Source organism: Lontra canadensis, unplaced genomic scaffold (assembly GCF_010015895.1).
Source record: "Lontra canadensis isolate GAN:19392208 unplaced genomic scaffold, GSC_riverotter_1.0 scaffold1, whole genome shotgun sequence".
In the NCBI taxonomy this organism is placed as follows: domain Eukaryota; kingdom Metazoa; phylum Chordata; class Mammalia; order Carnivora; family Mustelidae; genus Lontra; species Lontra canadensis.
In genome coordinates this window covers 94,164,227-94,181,427 of record NW_022630995.1, presented here as the reverse complement: position 1 = coordinate 94,181,427, position 17,201 = coordinate 94,164,227, and the positions used below count along the sequence as shown (strand labels likewise).

The window sequence follows — 17,201 nt, the reverse complement described above, 5'->3', positions numbered from 1 at the left end:
AATTTTCTGACATCAGCTATAGCAACAATTTTCTAGATATGTCTCCTGAGGCAAGGGAAATAAAAGCAAAAAAAAAAAAAAAAAAAAAAAAACAAAAAACCAAAACAAAACAAAAACTATTAGTACTATATCAAAATAAAACACTTCTGCACAGTGAAGGAAACAATAAAAAAAACTAAACAACAACCTACAGAACAGGAGAAGATATTTGCAAATGACATATCTGGTAAAGGATTAGTATCCAAAATATATAAAGAACTTATACAACTCAATACCCCAAAAGCAAATAATCCAAATAAAAATGGGCAGAATACATGAACAGACATTCCTCTGGAGAAGACAGAAGGCCAACAGACACCTGAGAAGATGCTCAACATCACTTATCACCAGGGAAATGGAAATCAAAACTGCAATGAGATATCATCTCGTACCTATAAGAATGGCTAAAATTAAAAAAAAAAAAAAGCACAAGGAACAAATATTGACAAGGATGTGGAGGGAAAGGAAACCTCATGCACTGTTTGTGGGAATGTAAACTGGTGCAGACACCATAGAAAACAGTATGGAAGTTCCTCAAAAAGTTAAAAACAGAACTACCTCAAGATCCAGTAATCACACTACTGGGTATTTATTCAAAGAATACAAAAACACTAATTCAAACGGATGCATGCACCCCTATGTTTACTGCAGCATTATTCAGAAGAGCCAAATAATGGAAGTGGTCTAAGTGTTCATCAATAGATGAATAGATAGAGAAGATGTTGTGAATGTATATATACATACAAACACAGACAAACAAAGGAATATCATTCAGCCATAAAAAAGAATGAAATTTGCCATTTGCAATGACATGTATGGAGCTGGAGAATATAATGCTAAGCGAAGTAAGTCAGAGAAAGACAGATACCACATGATTTCACTCATATGTGTGATTTAAGAAACAAAACAAATGAGCAAAGGAACAAATAGGGGTGGGGGGAAAGAAATGAAGAAACAGAGTCTTAACTATAGAGAACAAACTGATGGTTACCAGAGAGGAGGTGGGTGGGGGAGAGGTGACATAGGTGATGGGGATTAAGGAGGGCATTTGTGTTGAGCACCGGGTGATATATGGAATTGCTAAATCACTGTAGTGTACACCTGAAACTAATAAAACACTATATGTTAACTATACTGGAATAAAAATAAAATAAAATTTTTAAAAATACCCAAAAAAATCCCAAATAAGGAGAAAGTAAAAATAAAATTTAAATAGGAGTTCATCTGTTTTCAAAAAATAATATAAAAAAATACAGCAATTAGCAAATATTTTTATGCTTCAGTTTTGAAAGCCAACTGCTAATTCAATTAACAAGTTCTGCCTTGATCTAGGTTCTTGATCTTAGTCATTTTAAATATAAGTATTGGTAAAGTATGTTAGAACAAATTACATTTTTTTCTTATGAGAGAACCAAACCTGACCAAAATACAATACATTAATAGGTTTTCTATGTCACAAGTCTTTGTCAGTAAATATACTAAACCTGTAGCCTAGTCTCAATATAAACATTATGAAAAGCATGTTTTGTAAATACCAAGATTTTTACCTAATAATAAAAAAGATTGGGAAACTGATGGGAGGAGTTTTAGAGTATACGTGATTTAGAATTTACGAAGTATTTAATAAAATAATGCTCCATTATTCTCTAAAAGTATATAGAATTTTGCAAACTTGCTAAAAAAGAAACTTTGAACTGAGAAAATTTATTAATATAGGATGAACCCACGTTTTCTTAATGATAAAATGAGTAGCTACGTGTTTCTGTTAGTTGGTTTTGTTCATCTTGATTTAGGACTTTGTTTTAAGTGAGAGTGGCAGCTGTTTTGACCCTGTATTTTGTCAGCCTGGCCAAAGAAGCCAGAGGCTATCACTGACAAATTTAAGATTTGTCAAACCTAGTAGGAGGCAAAGAATAAATGGAAAAACCTGAGTATGGAGGTAAAATAAAGGAATGTAAAAAAGAAAAATAAAGAGAAATGAAGTTATTTGATATTGGTGGTAGAGCAGAATAAATTCTGCCTCAGTTCTATAAGTTATGGATCCTGATTTAAAAGTTAAAAGATTAACAGGCAGATACATACATGCAGACATGAATTTTTCTAAATAAACCTTTTTAAAAATCAAAATTTGATTAGAAATCTGAAAGAAGTTATTATGCACTGCACTACAGGTCTTCTAAGACAGTTTTAATCTAATGGAATGACATAATTATCAAAGGTTCTTAAATAAAATAACCAGAAGTTTCTTGATATGCAGATTCTCTTGAAGAGAGAAAGGCATGCAGGACAAATGCTGAGTTACAAACCACAAAGGGATCTGAAGAAGACTGGTAATATGTGATCATCTGCCTTAGGGAATTCTACCCAGCAGTGAAGGTTTTCATTGAACATAGAACGTAAGAATAGTTGAATCTGAGTATTTAGTCATCACACTGTCCACTAATGTACAGATTCACAAAGATATACACAAAAAGCTTATTAACCACATGATTCTGCAGATGAGCCAAGGCCTTTATATCCAGATGTCATCAAAACAGCCCCATTGAAATGCTAAGGGTGTCAACCCTTGCCCTTAATTGGGCCTTTTGCAAACAATGCAACCTCATTATCATCATCTATTTGTCAGCAAAAGGAAAAGAGGATAAACCAGAATGAAGTCCCCATACACAGTCCTGCTCAAAGCAATACATTTCTGTTTGTTGCACAGAGCTCCACTGTAAGGAAAAATGAAATGCAGCAAGAGATCCAAGCAGCTACTCAATGGTGAGCTGTATGCAATGAGACGCTGGAAGCAGGATGTGTAACAGAGATGACATAAGGGCACAGAGGAGCCCAACTTTGATAGGTGTTGCACAACTCTGGAAGTCTAGGGAAGAGCAGCAGAAGGACCAAACTGATGCATACCCATCAGGAAGAAGTAGCTGACTCTGGGCAATGGCGCTGGCAGGTTATGAGGTGGACAGACATTGTGGCATACAGAGACAGGCCCTGCAAACTGTGGCTACAGCCACAAACCAAAGGATAGTCTTCAAATGTATATAGCGCTGAGAGGACCACTGCTATGTATCATTAGCTTTAAGGACACCCGTACTCATAGAGAGCCGCACTGTTAAGTGTTGCCATCTAAAAGTAACTGTTTTACTAGAAATGTACTCAAAATGGAATGACTATTTCAACAATTTTAGACCTAAAAATCTGTATTTTGGAAACACCAGTGAATCCTAATAGGAAAACTTTTGTTTGTTTTTGGGTGCGTAAAGCTGTTTTTACTGCACAGTGCTTCTACGGTCATAGCTATGCCTCATTACAGCTCCCATTTATTTTTAAGCCATTACAGTCTTTCCATTACACGGAGTTTCCTGCTGAGTTACAGACATAGAGTTAGAGATAATATTTGGTTTTTGAATATAGGACAAAATTAAGAAATGGCTCAAGAGGTCCACACTAGGAAGTCCATGTTGGCTTGGAAAGAGAAAACAGTGAACTTAAGAAGCTTTTTAAAAAGAAAATTGTAAAACAATCCCTTAGGATGACTGTGAGCTTAGGAAGGGAAATGTGGTTATAACTAAATGCTAAAGTTTTTTTTAAAAATGAAAATGGACTTTTAAAAATAAAAACACATTTATCTTGGGTCTCAGTTTTTAAAGTCAATTTTGTTGATATTTATTGAATTAGCTGAGAGAAACAGCATAAATAATAGCATAAAAGCTTCATGTAAAGTGTACAGAAGAACATCTTGACTCTTGAGTTGATGAAAGCTCTTGAATAAGACTAGTCACCAAGATGTGGAGCTCAAACAGTTAGCCATTCAATAAATATCTGCTGAATGAAAAAACTGAGGTAGCCTACATACAGTTCAAGAATAACACATAGATTGGGGCCTTACGAAATCGAAAGGCCTTTCTGAATGGAAACTAACAGGGAGAGCTCAAAGAAAATGAGTCTTCTACAAATTCTGGCTCTCTAGGTGCTCCAGGTTCCCTGAATGTGAAGGATTACTCATCTACTATGACTAATACTTTCTTCCTCCTTAAGAGTGGGTGGCCTACCTTTTTTGCCCCTGAAAAGGCCAACACAAGGTATTCTCCTGTTGATTTTCATTTCTTCCCTTGTCTAGATCACCCTGATGTGTTAATATCCCCCCTGCTGTGTTTCTTTACAGTAGAGAGTGTGTAGAACTGTCACTGCCAGGGTGGTCCTTGGGGATCAGACAGAATGTGTACTACATTGGCATGGAAGCATGTACTATGGGAGCATGTACTACGGTATTCCAGGGATCGTACGCTACCATGAAACAACAGAAGTCTAGGTGTAGGTGTTATGTGGGACAGCCAGCAGGAATGAATGGAGCAGGTGACTGAATGCAGGAGTATGCTAGGGGAATATGCATTTAAGAATATATCCGGAAGTCTGGTGTTTCACCCCGATAACAAAGTAGTATACAGAAGGGAAAGGATTGGAAAGTATATGTGGAAGAAAGACAGGAAATTTTGTATGTAGGATATGGCTTTGTAGAGATACTGTGGCTTTGGTCAGGTTATATAACTGATGTCTTTTTGAGTTCCTAGAGCTTAGATAACAGGTAATTTGGCTTCTAACAGAGCTAGTCAAAAAACACTCTCTACCAAGCTACCCAGAGCTATATATAGCAAACTCTGAGGTAAAGAGAAAAGAGCACAGTCATACAAATGCAGAAATCAATTAGGGTCTTTCTGATGGACTGTGTCCTGGTTAATGAAGAGATTCCCATATAAGCACATCACTAGCACAATAAATACATTAAAAATATTTATGACAGTTTTTTTTTTTTTAATGACAGTTTTATTTAATGCTTGTCTTGGAGTCAGAACAATGGCCTGAGTGATTTTTTAAAGTGTCTGCTAGTCTGACAGGTTTCTGACATCATTCAATATTAAAAAAGGTCAGCCACCAAAGATGGGTCTTAGAGAACACAAATGATGCCTAATGTGTTATATCTGTGATTCTGTGGCCACATTCACGCAAAGAAAATTAAGCAAAAACTTCAATAACTTATTCACTGAGTTCAAAGAAATAAATAAAAACACTTTGGGGTTAGTAATCAACTGGACATTTCTTTCCATCTCAATATTAGGCTTTAATTTTGCTAATATTTGGTGTGTGTAGCCTATAATCATAAAGACAAATACTATCTCAATTTGTGGAACCCCAGAGGCAAAGGAAACCAGTATCATTGTTGTGATATGGAGAGAACTGTTTTCTGAGAGGTGCTGATACAATTTTATTTCATCAAAAAAGATTATAAACTATAAGGTAGGGCTGGCAGGGATTGTTTATATGTTGATATTTACATGCATTAATAGTGATCATCCTAAACCAAAACTTAGTAAAGAGTCAAATTCAGGTGAGAAAGATCACTTATTAAAATGCTGCTTGTGATCACCAAGGAATATGTTTATTAGGACTAATTACACATTGTGAGGTCTTGCTATTCTAATACTATTCAGCTATTTAAAGATTCAGTCTTTCTAGTGGATAATATACAGGTTTATTTCCCCTGATTCTTGCTCAAGAGAAGAATGTATAAAGTCATATAAACATTTTGCTTGGCTGAAAGAGCTAATGAATCCAAAATACTTACAAAGATGATGCTTTCTGAATCACTGAGAAAGCTAAATGGCATACTGCTTATTTGGTTAAAAAATCTCTTTATCTAATGTGACTGGCATCAATGATTCATAAAATTACTTCTGTTCAAATTTTAGCTCTGGGGCAAGAGCAAGATGAATAGACCTACTAAATAAAATCCTTGACACAGCTATCCACCTTTCCACTGTAAGAGAAAAAAAAAAAATGACTATCTCTAGCAGAGTTAGGTCAGTGCACTAAATTATAAATAGAGAACACACTTTAATATAATAGAGTCAGCTCTTCTATTCAACCAAAGAGGAAAAAGTCAGCATAGGTGACTGGTAACTTGCAGTCTATATGCATTTTTATTTCCTAAATTTCTTACCTGTCTCCTTGACCTGAGAGTTTCCAGGTTCTTTGTTCTATAACATGAATATAGTTTTCCAAAACTGTGTCTTACTAATGTCACTACAAAATGAAAGCCCATGTTGACACTATTAAGTAAATAATCTTTCCAAATAATGTTTATCGATGAATCATTTCTCTGAATTTGTTTTATGCTTATTTTCCTTTAATACATCTTTAATACTTTTTAAAAAGATTTTATTTATTTATTTAACACAGAGAAAGAGAGAGACACAAGCAAGGGGAGTGGGAGAGGGAGAAGCAGGCTTCCCGCTGAGCACGGAGCAGGATGCGGGGCTCTATCCCCGGACCCTAGGATCATGACCTGAGCTGAAGGCAGACGTTTAATGACTGAGCCACCCAGGCGCCCCCATCTTTAATACTTTTTAAACATCCTATTCTTACCATTTTTTTTTGGAATGGCTTCTCGACAAATGGCCAGTAGAAATTGTAGTTACATACACAGAATTACGAAAATGAGAACACAAAACTGAAAGCAACTGAAGGAAAATTAACCCTTCTAAAATAGCCAGGAGACCAAAAAGAAGTCAAAGTATGTTTAGAGGTACGTGCAGAGGCAGTGAGATGTCCATAGAAATGCTGGCAATGACTCATTTATATTTCTAAAAGAACCTGGGCAACTCAAGTGAATGGAGGTCAAGAATATATTAGGAAAGTGCACAAAAACCTAGGATAAAAAGGATGCCAAATGTTCAAACTCACTGAGACCATTAAAGGTTTTAAACAATGGTCCTTTCCATACTCTGTTCTTGAACACAAGCTGTTTTCTAGACATAGATAAACATTTTATATTACCTTCTAACTGATACATTTACAATTTGATATTATGTCCCCAGACTGTCATTACTAGTTTAAAATTACAATGTACCCAAATGTCCTATGTTTGTGTATATTTCAAAACAGAGAAAAATATAATGTGAAAAAATTGACAAAATCTATATATATAATCAAAATAATGTGTACGTATGAAAAGTACTTTTATTTTTTAGAAGAGGCCTAGTTCCCAAACTTGTTATTTGAAACAACTATTTTTCTGATTTATATGGAACTCTAATTAGGATTTTCCACTTCTGATTTAATCATACCTTTCACATCTTCATCCTCAATTGTTGTATTTGAACTCTCAGTTGACTCCTGTCGAGAAGAAAACATGTGTTAAGTTGCAAACAATGGAAAACTTCACTTTTTTTATTCTTAAAATTGGCAAGTGATATACATATCATGCAAAATTCATCAGCAAGCTGTGTACATATATTGACATGCAGATGGACAAGTACATTATGTGGTTTTAACAGAAATAAAATGCCAAATGCTGCAAACACTTCAAAAAGGGAGTGCTCTGGTGGCCTACTCTGAAGTATGATAAATGTAGGTTATTTGTAGAAGCAGCCAAAGTATGCAACTTATTTTAAGAGCTGTGTAAGGCCATATTTGGTTACAGTGCCCCATAGGGTGTGCTTTTTCGATATATTTATCAGAATTGAATACATTAGCCTAATGAATTTGACCCTAAAATAGAACAATTTCTCTTACCAATTAATTAATGAGTAAATAACCCCATCTTTGTATAAGGAACTATATCAAGCACTGAATTCACAGCCTATTTGTCTTATTCTTGTGTAGAGACAGAAAGCATTTCATTGTATCAATTCGATCAGAAAGCTAGGGGTACTAAGCTGAATTATGCTGAAATTTCCTTTTTTTTTTTTTTTTTTTAGATTTTATTTATTTATTTGAGAGAGTGAGTGAGAGAGTGCATGAGAGGGGAGAAAGTCAGAGACAGAAGCAGACTCGCCATGGAGCTGGGAGCCTCATACAGGACTGGATCCCGGGACTCTGGGTTCATGACCTGAGCCAAAGGCAGTCACTCAACCAACTGAGCCACCCAGGTGCCCTGAAACTGCTTTTAACAAGAATTTCCATGTCTGTGATCAGCGCAATGGAATTATATGAATAATTTACTTTCAAGGACAATTAGATTTTTTCATCCATTTCTTAATTAGAAACTGGCTGTTATCAATAAGAAACCTGCTCTCATAATGGAAAGACAAAGCTATTTCTTTGTAAAACTAAAATGAAGTTGAAGATTAATAAGCACACTTAAAAGGATACTGTAACTGCCAGTATTAACAGTATTAAGATACAGTTTCTTAAAATGGTTTGATAAATTTTTTCCACTAATAATGTGCTAACAAAATTTTTTCTAGCAAAGAAATTTAGTAGTATTCATAAGAAAAACACAATTATCTACTTGAAATGATTAAAGGCTAGAGCTGAAAGAAGTTGAAAACAAACTTCCAATCCAGAGCTATGTGCTCAGTGATGAGAAACAGATTTTGGAAAATGATGCAGATACCAATCAGTGTCCTTGTAGAGATTCAATAATCAAAAAAGCAATCAATTTATATAAATATTATATATAATATTTAAGCCAAAGGGACAGACTAATTAAATGTGTATCCAGAAGCTCTCCATATACACAAAATAAAAGCAAATAGTCTTCATGCGTCTCTTAATGTGACCTAGTGTTCAAATTTAAACTCATGATGAAGGTAAACCCATGCACTGTAAAAGTAAACGAATTCATGTAAGCAAGAAATATCATGCAGCAACTCTTACAAATGATATAGCTAGAACTATTGAAGTATCCACTCCAGCTGTTATGCTTGGTCTTTCATTTGCTAATGATATTTAAAAAAATTTTTTCTCCTATATGATGCTCGTGAGTCCTATAAGTCTTTCAGGGGCTTAAAATATTTTGTATTATGACCATAAAATACATCTCATATTAAAGAATACTTGATTTTTTTTTTACTTTAATGATTTTAATATTGATCAACTAAATGTTAAACCAGAGGAAATGTGTTCTCTAAGACTTAAATATTGTTGATAAGAGTAAGGAGAAATTAAGACCTGTGACTATATTTAGTATTTGAGAAAAATCGATGAAATATTTTTTCCTTCCCTTAGAGATACAATAATATATGAGAGTTAGTAAACTGGAAACATGGAATATGTTCAGAAAATGTCTCCTTTCGTCCTATAGACATGTACACAACTACTATTATTTAGTTAACATGCTACACAATCTACAACAGACAGAAAACATTACAGTCTTCTTTCAGCCTAAGTGGTTAAATATCTGTTACTGAAATGCATATAACTCAACAAAAACAAACATTTCATAAGAATTGAAACTCCCTGATTATCCTCAATTTCATGCCAAACAACAAAAACAACACCAACAGGGAATTAACAGAAAAAGCACTATGACAACAGAATAAATAAAACTCAAAAGCAACATTAAATTTAAACAAACACTTATGAACTAAAGATTTTTTTGAAGACACTGAAATGAGATAGCAAGAAATTCTAAAATTTCATGCAGAATATAATTAAAGTACAATGCACAAACAGGCATGGAGAAGGGGGGAAAAAAAAAAAAAGACCAGATGGAATTGCTTAAGATACACAGTCATCTTGACATAAAGACTTTGCTTAACCCGACTTTTATTGGCTAATGGTTCCATTCATTTCTTTTTCAAGATGTCATTCATTTTTGTTTTGAAAGAAATATGTGTAAAATTCTAGATAAATGAGGTTCCCCCCACCCAAAAAAAAGTGTGGTAGAAAAAGGGTAAGAATTTTCTTTCCCGTATTTAGATAATGAATTTTGCTTTGGATATTTGATGAAATGTGTCATCTTGTTAAAGCAAGATGATGTTGATTCTTTCTGAATACCTTGTTTCCATCAGGGTTGTGGATTACAGTAGTTTGGGGCTCCTGAGTGAGAACAAAATAGAGAAAGAAACAGTTCGCATTGGTAAGTACGTTCTTACTAGTGTGAGGGACAGAGCAGAGTGAGCCAGCTGACAAAACTAAATAGTGACAAGAGCTTAAGCGATGTTAACTACTGTCAGAGGTAGCAGCTGACAAGATCACTGATGAAAGATCTCCCTGATGAGCCCATGAGTTAGGATACCTCAGTACACAGCAGCAGCATGCAAAAGACCTTATTCGTGATCGGTACACAGACAAGGCTTTGAAGTTTGGAGACCTAAAGAGGCACTCACTGTTTCACAAAGTTCTGAAACAGAACTTTCCTTTTTTCTTTAGTGAGTAGGCTGTTAATGTGTGTCCAAATAGAAAACGGACCAAGAACATTGGAGATTAGAACTCTTTAAAATGATCTTGAATCCTTTCTGAGGACTTTTTTCAGGTGCATCTGTGAGAATGGATTATGATGTCATTACTATAGTTAGTAATGTATAGTTAATACACAGATAAATACTCTGAAAATCTAGAACATTGTGCCTTGCTTAAAAAAAAAAGGCTATCCTAAATAATGTATTTCCAAAGTCCATTAGCCATTCTATGGAATATTGAAAAGGTTCATTTAAAGGATTCTAGGAGTACTCATATAATCACTATAATCTGAGACACACTGCTATTAAATGCCATGGTAATTTATACCTAAAAAATAAATTTTAGCTTTATGGACTACATATACAGATTTGCTTGTAAAGTCATGCTTTACTAAGAAGAAAATATTATTCCTTCCTGCTTTCTATCAGAGAATTGAAGAAACATTCCCAAGTGGAAAATAACACTCAAATGACTGATGTTAAAAAAGATTCAGTGTCCATATATTATTGGCATGCTTGGCACTTTCATTGCATGATGTCTTGGTAACTGAGAGTTACTGCAGCCCACTGAAAATTTTTTCCCACTATAAGCACTCTTCTGTCCTCTAGGATCTCCTCTTCACCACGGTTTATGCCATAACAAAGAACACATTTACTGCTTCTTTTCTTCCTTTCCCTGGCGAGAGGTGTGATTGACATTGTTTTTTACTCATAGATAACACTGTCTTGATATGTCCTTTTTCCTTTAAGTGTTTTTAAACTGAACCTTCTGGTTAACCCAAGTGAAATAATCCCTTACTATTTTTTATTCATTAAAAATAACAGTACAGAGGATAGTAAAAAATCAGAACTATTTCAGAAAACCTTTATCAAAATATGTAATAGTTTGAACAAACCATTATGGAACTCAGAGTATTGAATGCCAGTATTCAAATCTTGACTTTTAATATAACACTATCTCAAAGTATTAAAATGATTTAGTTGTAAATAGTGTGAATTGATTAAAAGGGGCAAAACTCGTTTCCACTGATCATTCAAAGCTCTCTGCTATACACTTCATTCTTTGGATTAAAGTGAAACAGTGATCATTTAAAACACAGCAAACAAGAAGCTCAGAATTACCCAATGCCTCTTTATCTCAAAAAGTGAGGTCTTACAAAGCCCTGCTGTCTTTTAGTAAGAGGGAACGGGAACTCTGAATAAGGTCTACATTACTGTTGTCTAGCAATAATCCCCTTAGCTCTCCTTGATGTCAATATTTCTATCATGAAAGGAGGAAACCGTTTTTTGCATCATCTAGAGCTACCATCAGAAGAAGAGCTAAGAGCAACACAAGCGCATTCTACTGTATTCTAAAGCAGCATGCAACAGTTTCAACTACAGAGACCACAGCTATCAGAATAATGTTCGACAATGAAATGAGATCATCTCATGTTAGAAACACACTGCTTGGCAACTACCTTAACAACAACAACAAAAAAGAAACGAAATGAACTTTTCTCATTATCTGTGTAAGCAAAACAAAACCCAACAAAATAAAGTACTTATATAATATATGTATCTATAGAGTGAAAGCAAATGAGAGAAACAACAAAAACAATAAAGAACTTAAGAAGGGTTACAAAGAGTCCAGGTATACCAGCGCCGGGGTAGGAATATTTTCTTTGGGGCTGGTTACCACGTTGGCTTTGTTGTTTATCTGTAGGTATGCAGAAAATAGAAACAGAGATGCCTTAAACCCCTTCATAGCTAATGTCTCTATATTGCAGCACGTCTATGTGGAGATATAGACTTGAAAATAAAGAGCCACTGAGGATGAACGTGAAAGACACTGTGATGTCTGACAAGAATAATAATCAATTCTATAGTCATACAGGCTAGGACCGTGTCTCTGACAGTGGAATGATAAAACAGACTTGGGTGCTTTGGCTGTGGCACATTAGCCACCGAAGAACCGCTTCAGTGGAGCTCGAATCAAGTTTAGAGTATGAAATAAATATAAACATTTTCATACTCTTCAAGGTGGATTCTGTTCCCAGCTTCCAATTGTTCTCTGTTATGAACACTTTTTTTTTTTCATTTTATTCTTGATCCTGAAGTCACACATAGACCGTCTTTCTCTGAGAAGCCATCATCACTTTGCTTAATAGGCATCCAATTCAAAACCTCTATCTTCTGATGAGATGCAGGCTTTATATTTTTTAAATGGTACGTCTGGGCCTCTTTAAAAAAACACATCTCCAATTATAAATGGGCAAACTGAATTCTTTACTATATTCTGAATGTCAGAAGACCTTTTTCACAATTGTTTGAGAGGAAAACACTGTGTTTCTTGACAAAGTGTTACTACTTTGCTTTTCTTTCAAAGTGCTACTATTGAAGATTGTGTTTGGTAATATCACTCCTTTGCTTTAACATATTGGGGATGACCTTAAAGAAAGATCATCTCACAACGGAAGACACTTGTGAAAGCAGCTCAGGCGTCGATAAGTATTATAATGGGTGCACAGAGAAAAATCAAGGTAGACAAGCGACAACTTGAAATCACAACTGAGTTTGGGCACTAAAGGATCAAAAACTAAACAGTAATAGTCAACATTCTTTTAAACTCATGTATGATAACTTACATTATGGTTACCAAACAGAAATATAAATTAACATTCATTCTCTTATACTACATTATCTACTACTATTTTCTTTACATATTATTATCTAAAGGAACACATCCCATAATTTTAGTATAAATGTTCTTAAGGGTCTCAAGGAGAAAAACGTACTGTATAAAACAGATGAACACCAAATGAGTTTATAAGCAATTACACCAATTTAATTGGACTTTCTGGGAGTTTTTTTCTTTTGTATTTTATACCTGAAGATCATACTGAAACCACTACTGGGAAGAACATAGAAGGTTAAAGAAATTAATTTAGGTATATAATATTTTGTTTTTCTATTTATTCACATTTGTGTGATTGTTTGGTATCAGTATTATTTAAATAAGCTATAACATTATGCTCTGTGACATGCAAGAAAAGAGAAAACTTCTGGTGCCCTTTACTGAAAAACTCTTTAAATGTTAAACCATCAATCTCTATTTTGCAGATGGTCTAAAATTTTTCTTTACATAAAAGTGTACAGAATTTAGTATCAAATTTGAGCAACAGCCAGAAAGAAATAAGAGATAATGGAATCTATTAAGAAGAGATCAAAATTTAGTACTTATGTTAGTATGAAATACATGATAAAAAAGGAGGGATGCACACACAATTTCCTTTCAGGAAGAGTGTGTGGCAAAACACAGATGACGTCTTGTCAAATGATCAGAGTACTTATAATTAAAGCACCACGTGTATTTATTATGTTACATTCAGTTTATATCAGTGGATACAAAAGTAAGAGAGGACTATATTGAGATACTTTTACTTCTTTTTTTGTTCATACTTTTATTTCTGTTTTGAGAGAAGAGACTTGATAGTTTTCTAGAATGGTTGTGAAGAACTGATTTCTTTCAGTGAAAACGTCACACATGTACACCTATGCACACATACTTCTCTGCACAAATGTGTGTACACACATACAACACACACCCCTAGACACATTCACACACAGGTACACAGTGTATACACACTACCAAGTCAACCTTTCCAATCGAGGGCCATTCTTCCTGGATGAGCTATGCTTTATTGTCAGGCATGGCAAATAGGAGTTAAATATGAGCCTCAACCACCACTTTTAATTGTGTTTAAATATACAGTTACAAACTTTTTAAGTTAAAATGATCTTTTATTACTATGGGAAGTCTTTTGAAGGTACTTGTAACTTTAATTAATTAGTTGAAAAATAATAGGATAATTTCTAAGTAAAAGTAGAAGTAAAAGTTTTCTAATTAAAAGAACTTCTAAGTAAAAGACTAGGAGGACTTCTTTTTTATTAAAGAGTCAAATACTAAGTAGGAGTTAAACTATAAGCTGTCTTTTAAACATATAAAAACTTCTGTTTATGAAATATAGTTATTTCATGTTATGGAAACTATTTTCCTTTAACAAAACTAAATCAAACCAGATATTTCAGTAATTCACTGAATTACTATTATGAGGCATGGGTAAGATATTTTTATTTCTCAGGTGTTAAGGTTATTCAGTTTTGAGGTTAATAAATGTTCCCTCTATAAGATGCTTAACTAGGGTCCATTGTAAGCTTACTTTCACACTATTTATAAACTTCATGGTAGATGCATTATAATGTACCTGAACTAAAAATAACTCCTGTTTTAGTAATCATGATCATCACTTAAAAATAATCCTAGAGTATTCCTTCACTTATCATTAAACAGGTATTAACTACGTCAGGATCTCTTCAGTGTCAAGAGAAAACTGGACCCTGGTCTTATAAAAGATCCTTTAATAGCACATGGATAAAAGTATGAACTTTTTACATATTTTAGAAATTCAATTTCAAAGATAAACAGTATTATGTGAATGTGGGTACTGTGTTTTGATAGTTAAGTGACACTGATGTGTAATGGTCCTACACTTTCTCCACTTAAACTAACTTAGGTAAATAAGACTGTTTTTATTCCTAAGTGTGAATTTTCACAGGAGGAGAAATCTGGCAGATAGAGATCCTCACCATCATCTGAACACTCGAACTGGACTTCCTTTTCTGAATTGACCAGTCAAAGAGAAAGGAAAAGAAAAAAATGTGACCGGTTGAATCTTTAAAGTTTCAAAGCAAGGAGCACAGAATAAATTTCTCTTTAAAGAGGAGCTCTAAGTTGTCTAGAAGAAAAAAAAGCTGTGGAAATGTTTCTTTCTATATAAGGATAGTAGTAAAAATAAATATCTTGATAGGGATTGTGGCCTCTGCATCACTGAAAGGTACAGAAAAACACACAATGAAACATTTTGAAAATTTAAAATATCACATTTTCACCAATGTAACATTGGGAAAAAGGCAACATCAACCATCATTAATGAAACTGAAACTGAATAAATTAAGCAGAAGGAAGAGAACATTACAGGTTGAGGAAAGCAATTGGTAAAAGGCAAATGCCATCTTAATGGGAATCACAATGCATGGTAACCACAGCTCTGGAAATTCCCAAATCACACATAAACAGGAGGTGAAGAAATGATTGGGCATGAACATAAGATGTGATAAATGATCTTCTATGTTATATTTTCAAAATAAACTGACCAACTAACTTTAGGTCAAGTTCAAATGTTAGAATATTAACTAATTCCCAAGAATGTTTAAGTGTTCATGAGGAAAGTACACATCTGTCATTGGAAGAGAAAGAAAAGGATTAAAGAAACAAAATACTTAGGTAATACTCCAGAAAGATAACAAACATAATATAAATACAAGGTTACATTCAATCAAAGATAAATTCCCATGAAACAAAATAGAACCAATAGAAAATAAGTCGTATTACTTTCTTTAGAAATCCAAGAAAGCCAAAAGATCCTGTTATCTTTTCTGGAAAATTTTTCTATAATTTTTCAGAATATTCACCTTGAGTATGTCTCAATACCTTATGATAGAAGAGCAAGAACAATTAAGACCATTATAAAAACTGCCCAAGCAGAGAAATTTAATCATTTGACATTTAATTTCCCAGACCCTATGACTTGATTTTTTTTTTTTTCAGGTTATACATTTCAGCAGACTTCAAGAGCATAGCATAACTAGTTGCAAAGCATTTGGTTTTCATTGATTTTTCAGGTCACTATGATAGTTCAGGAGGTAGTAAAGCAGAGAGGATTTAGATATCCAATTTCTACAACTCCATATAAAAGTATTATTTTGTCAGATTATTTAATTATAATAAAATAGAAAAATATACTTTTTCTTGCCATACATATTAGTCACCTTTAGATATTATTTTATACTTCAACCTGTATCCTTTATAGGAACTATAAAAAATACAAGCTGTGAAAACTCACAAATTATATTTAACATTTAAAAATGATCCAGCATCTGAAAGTCATTAATGATTTTAGGAGCACCTGTTTAAGTTTAACTTACCTTTACTCCATCTGGTTTCTTCAACAAACTCTTGGCTGCTGCAAAATGAGAGAGTAAAATCATTTCAGTGAGTTATCCACAGAAATCCATACCAGGCAACAAGCCAGATTATTGTTTCCTTCTACCACCTTTACTGAGTTATGGCCAACATATGCCAAATTATCAAAGTCACACGGATGAACACGAGTTTACAGGACATTGAAATACAGTATCACTTTTCTTGGTTTTGCCATATCAAATTTAGCACTAAATTCTTGTTTAGTTCATTGCGTATAATTGAACACTTTGCCAGTTATGTTACTGGACTTTATTTCACTGTTGGTTGCGAAAAGGATACTGGAACTTTAACTGGACTATGCTTTTGTAATCCAGAAAGTTGCTTTCAGTCTTCAGACATTAGCTGACAGATTGTATTACATGTTCATTCATACCACAAGTATGGTGACCATGTCAGTTCTGCCACTTAAGTCCCTCTTTCTAAAGGTTTGAAATTTATTTGTGAAAATTTGCTCTAACTAAATAACACCCTTTTAAAACATATGTATTTGAAATGAGAGCTTTCATTTTTACAAAAATTGATATTAATTGTATTTAAAATAAAAGGGATATTATTGGTCAAGAGCAAATTTTTAAACAGCATAGGACCTTTAAAAAAAAAAGGCATGCTGTCTTCCTTTATACCTCAAAATCAGAATATAAGGCTTTCATAAGCAAAAGCCTTTTACATCAAAAATTAAAAATCATAAAATTTGAGGTAAGATATAAAACAAAACACAATCTTCCACTAAATTAAAGAACCCCTGAAGTATATGGTCTCATATGAAACTTCAATTTCTCCAAGCACAGCTTTTAGTTTCTGTTACTGAGCTTCCTGAGTATATCAGAAGGTGAAGTCATCTTTTCAAAAACTATACTTAATGAATGGGTACATTCATACACAGTGAACAGATTATG

The 17,201-nt window shown here is 33.8% G+C and overlaps 1 protein-coding gene across 18 annotated transcripts in view; it reads right to left on the bottom strand.

Moving 5' to 3' along the window:
• Positions 1 to 17,201, bottom strand: part of CAMK2D (calcium/calmodulin dependent protein kinase II delta) — a 335,597-nt gene that overhangs the window by 35,973 nt on the left and 282,423 nt on the right. For 4 of the 18 annotated variants that reach the window (XM_032859036.1, XM_032859092.1, XM_032859030.1 and 1 more), the window contains exons 13-16: positions 16,248 to 16,285; positions 11,860 to 11,919; positions 9,817 to 9,858; positions 7,161 to 7,209 (exon numbers count right to left, since the gene is read on the bottom strand). In XM_032859036.1, coding sequence (XP_032714927.1) covers positions 7,161 to 7,209; positions 9,817 to 9,858; positions 11,860 to 11,919; positions 16,248 to 16,285 — 189 coding nt within the window. Of the gene's footprint in view, positions 1 to 7,160; positions 7,210 to 9,816; positions 9,859 to 11,859; positions 11,920 to 14,849; positions 14,883 to 16,247; positions 16,286 to 17,201 lie in introns of all 18 variants that reach the window. The other 14 variants (XM_032859177.1, XM_032859053.1, XM_032859044.1 and 11 more) reach the window with 7 other exon arrangements.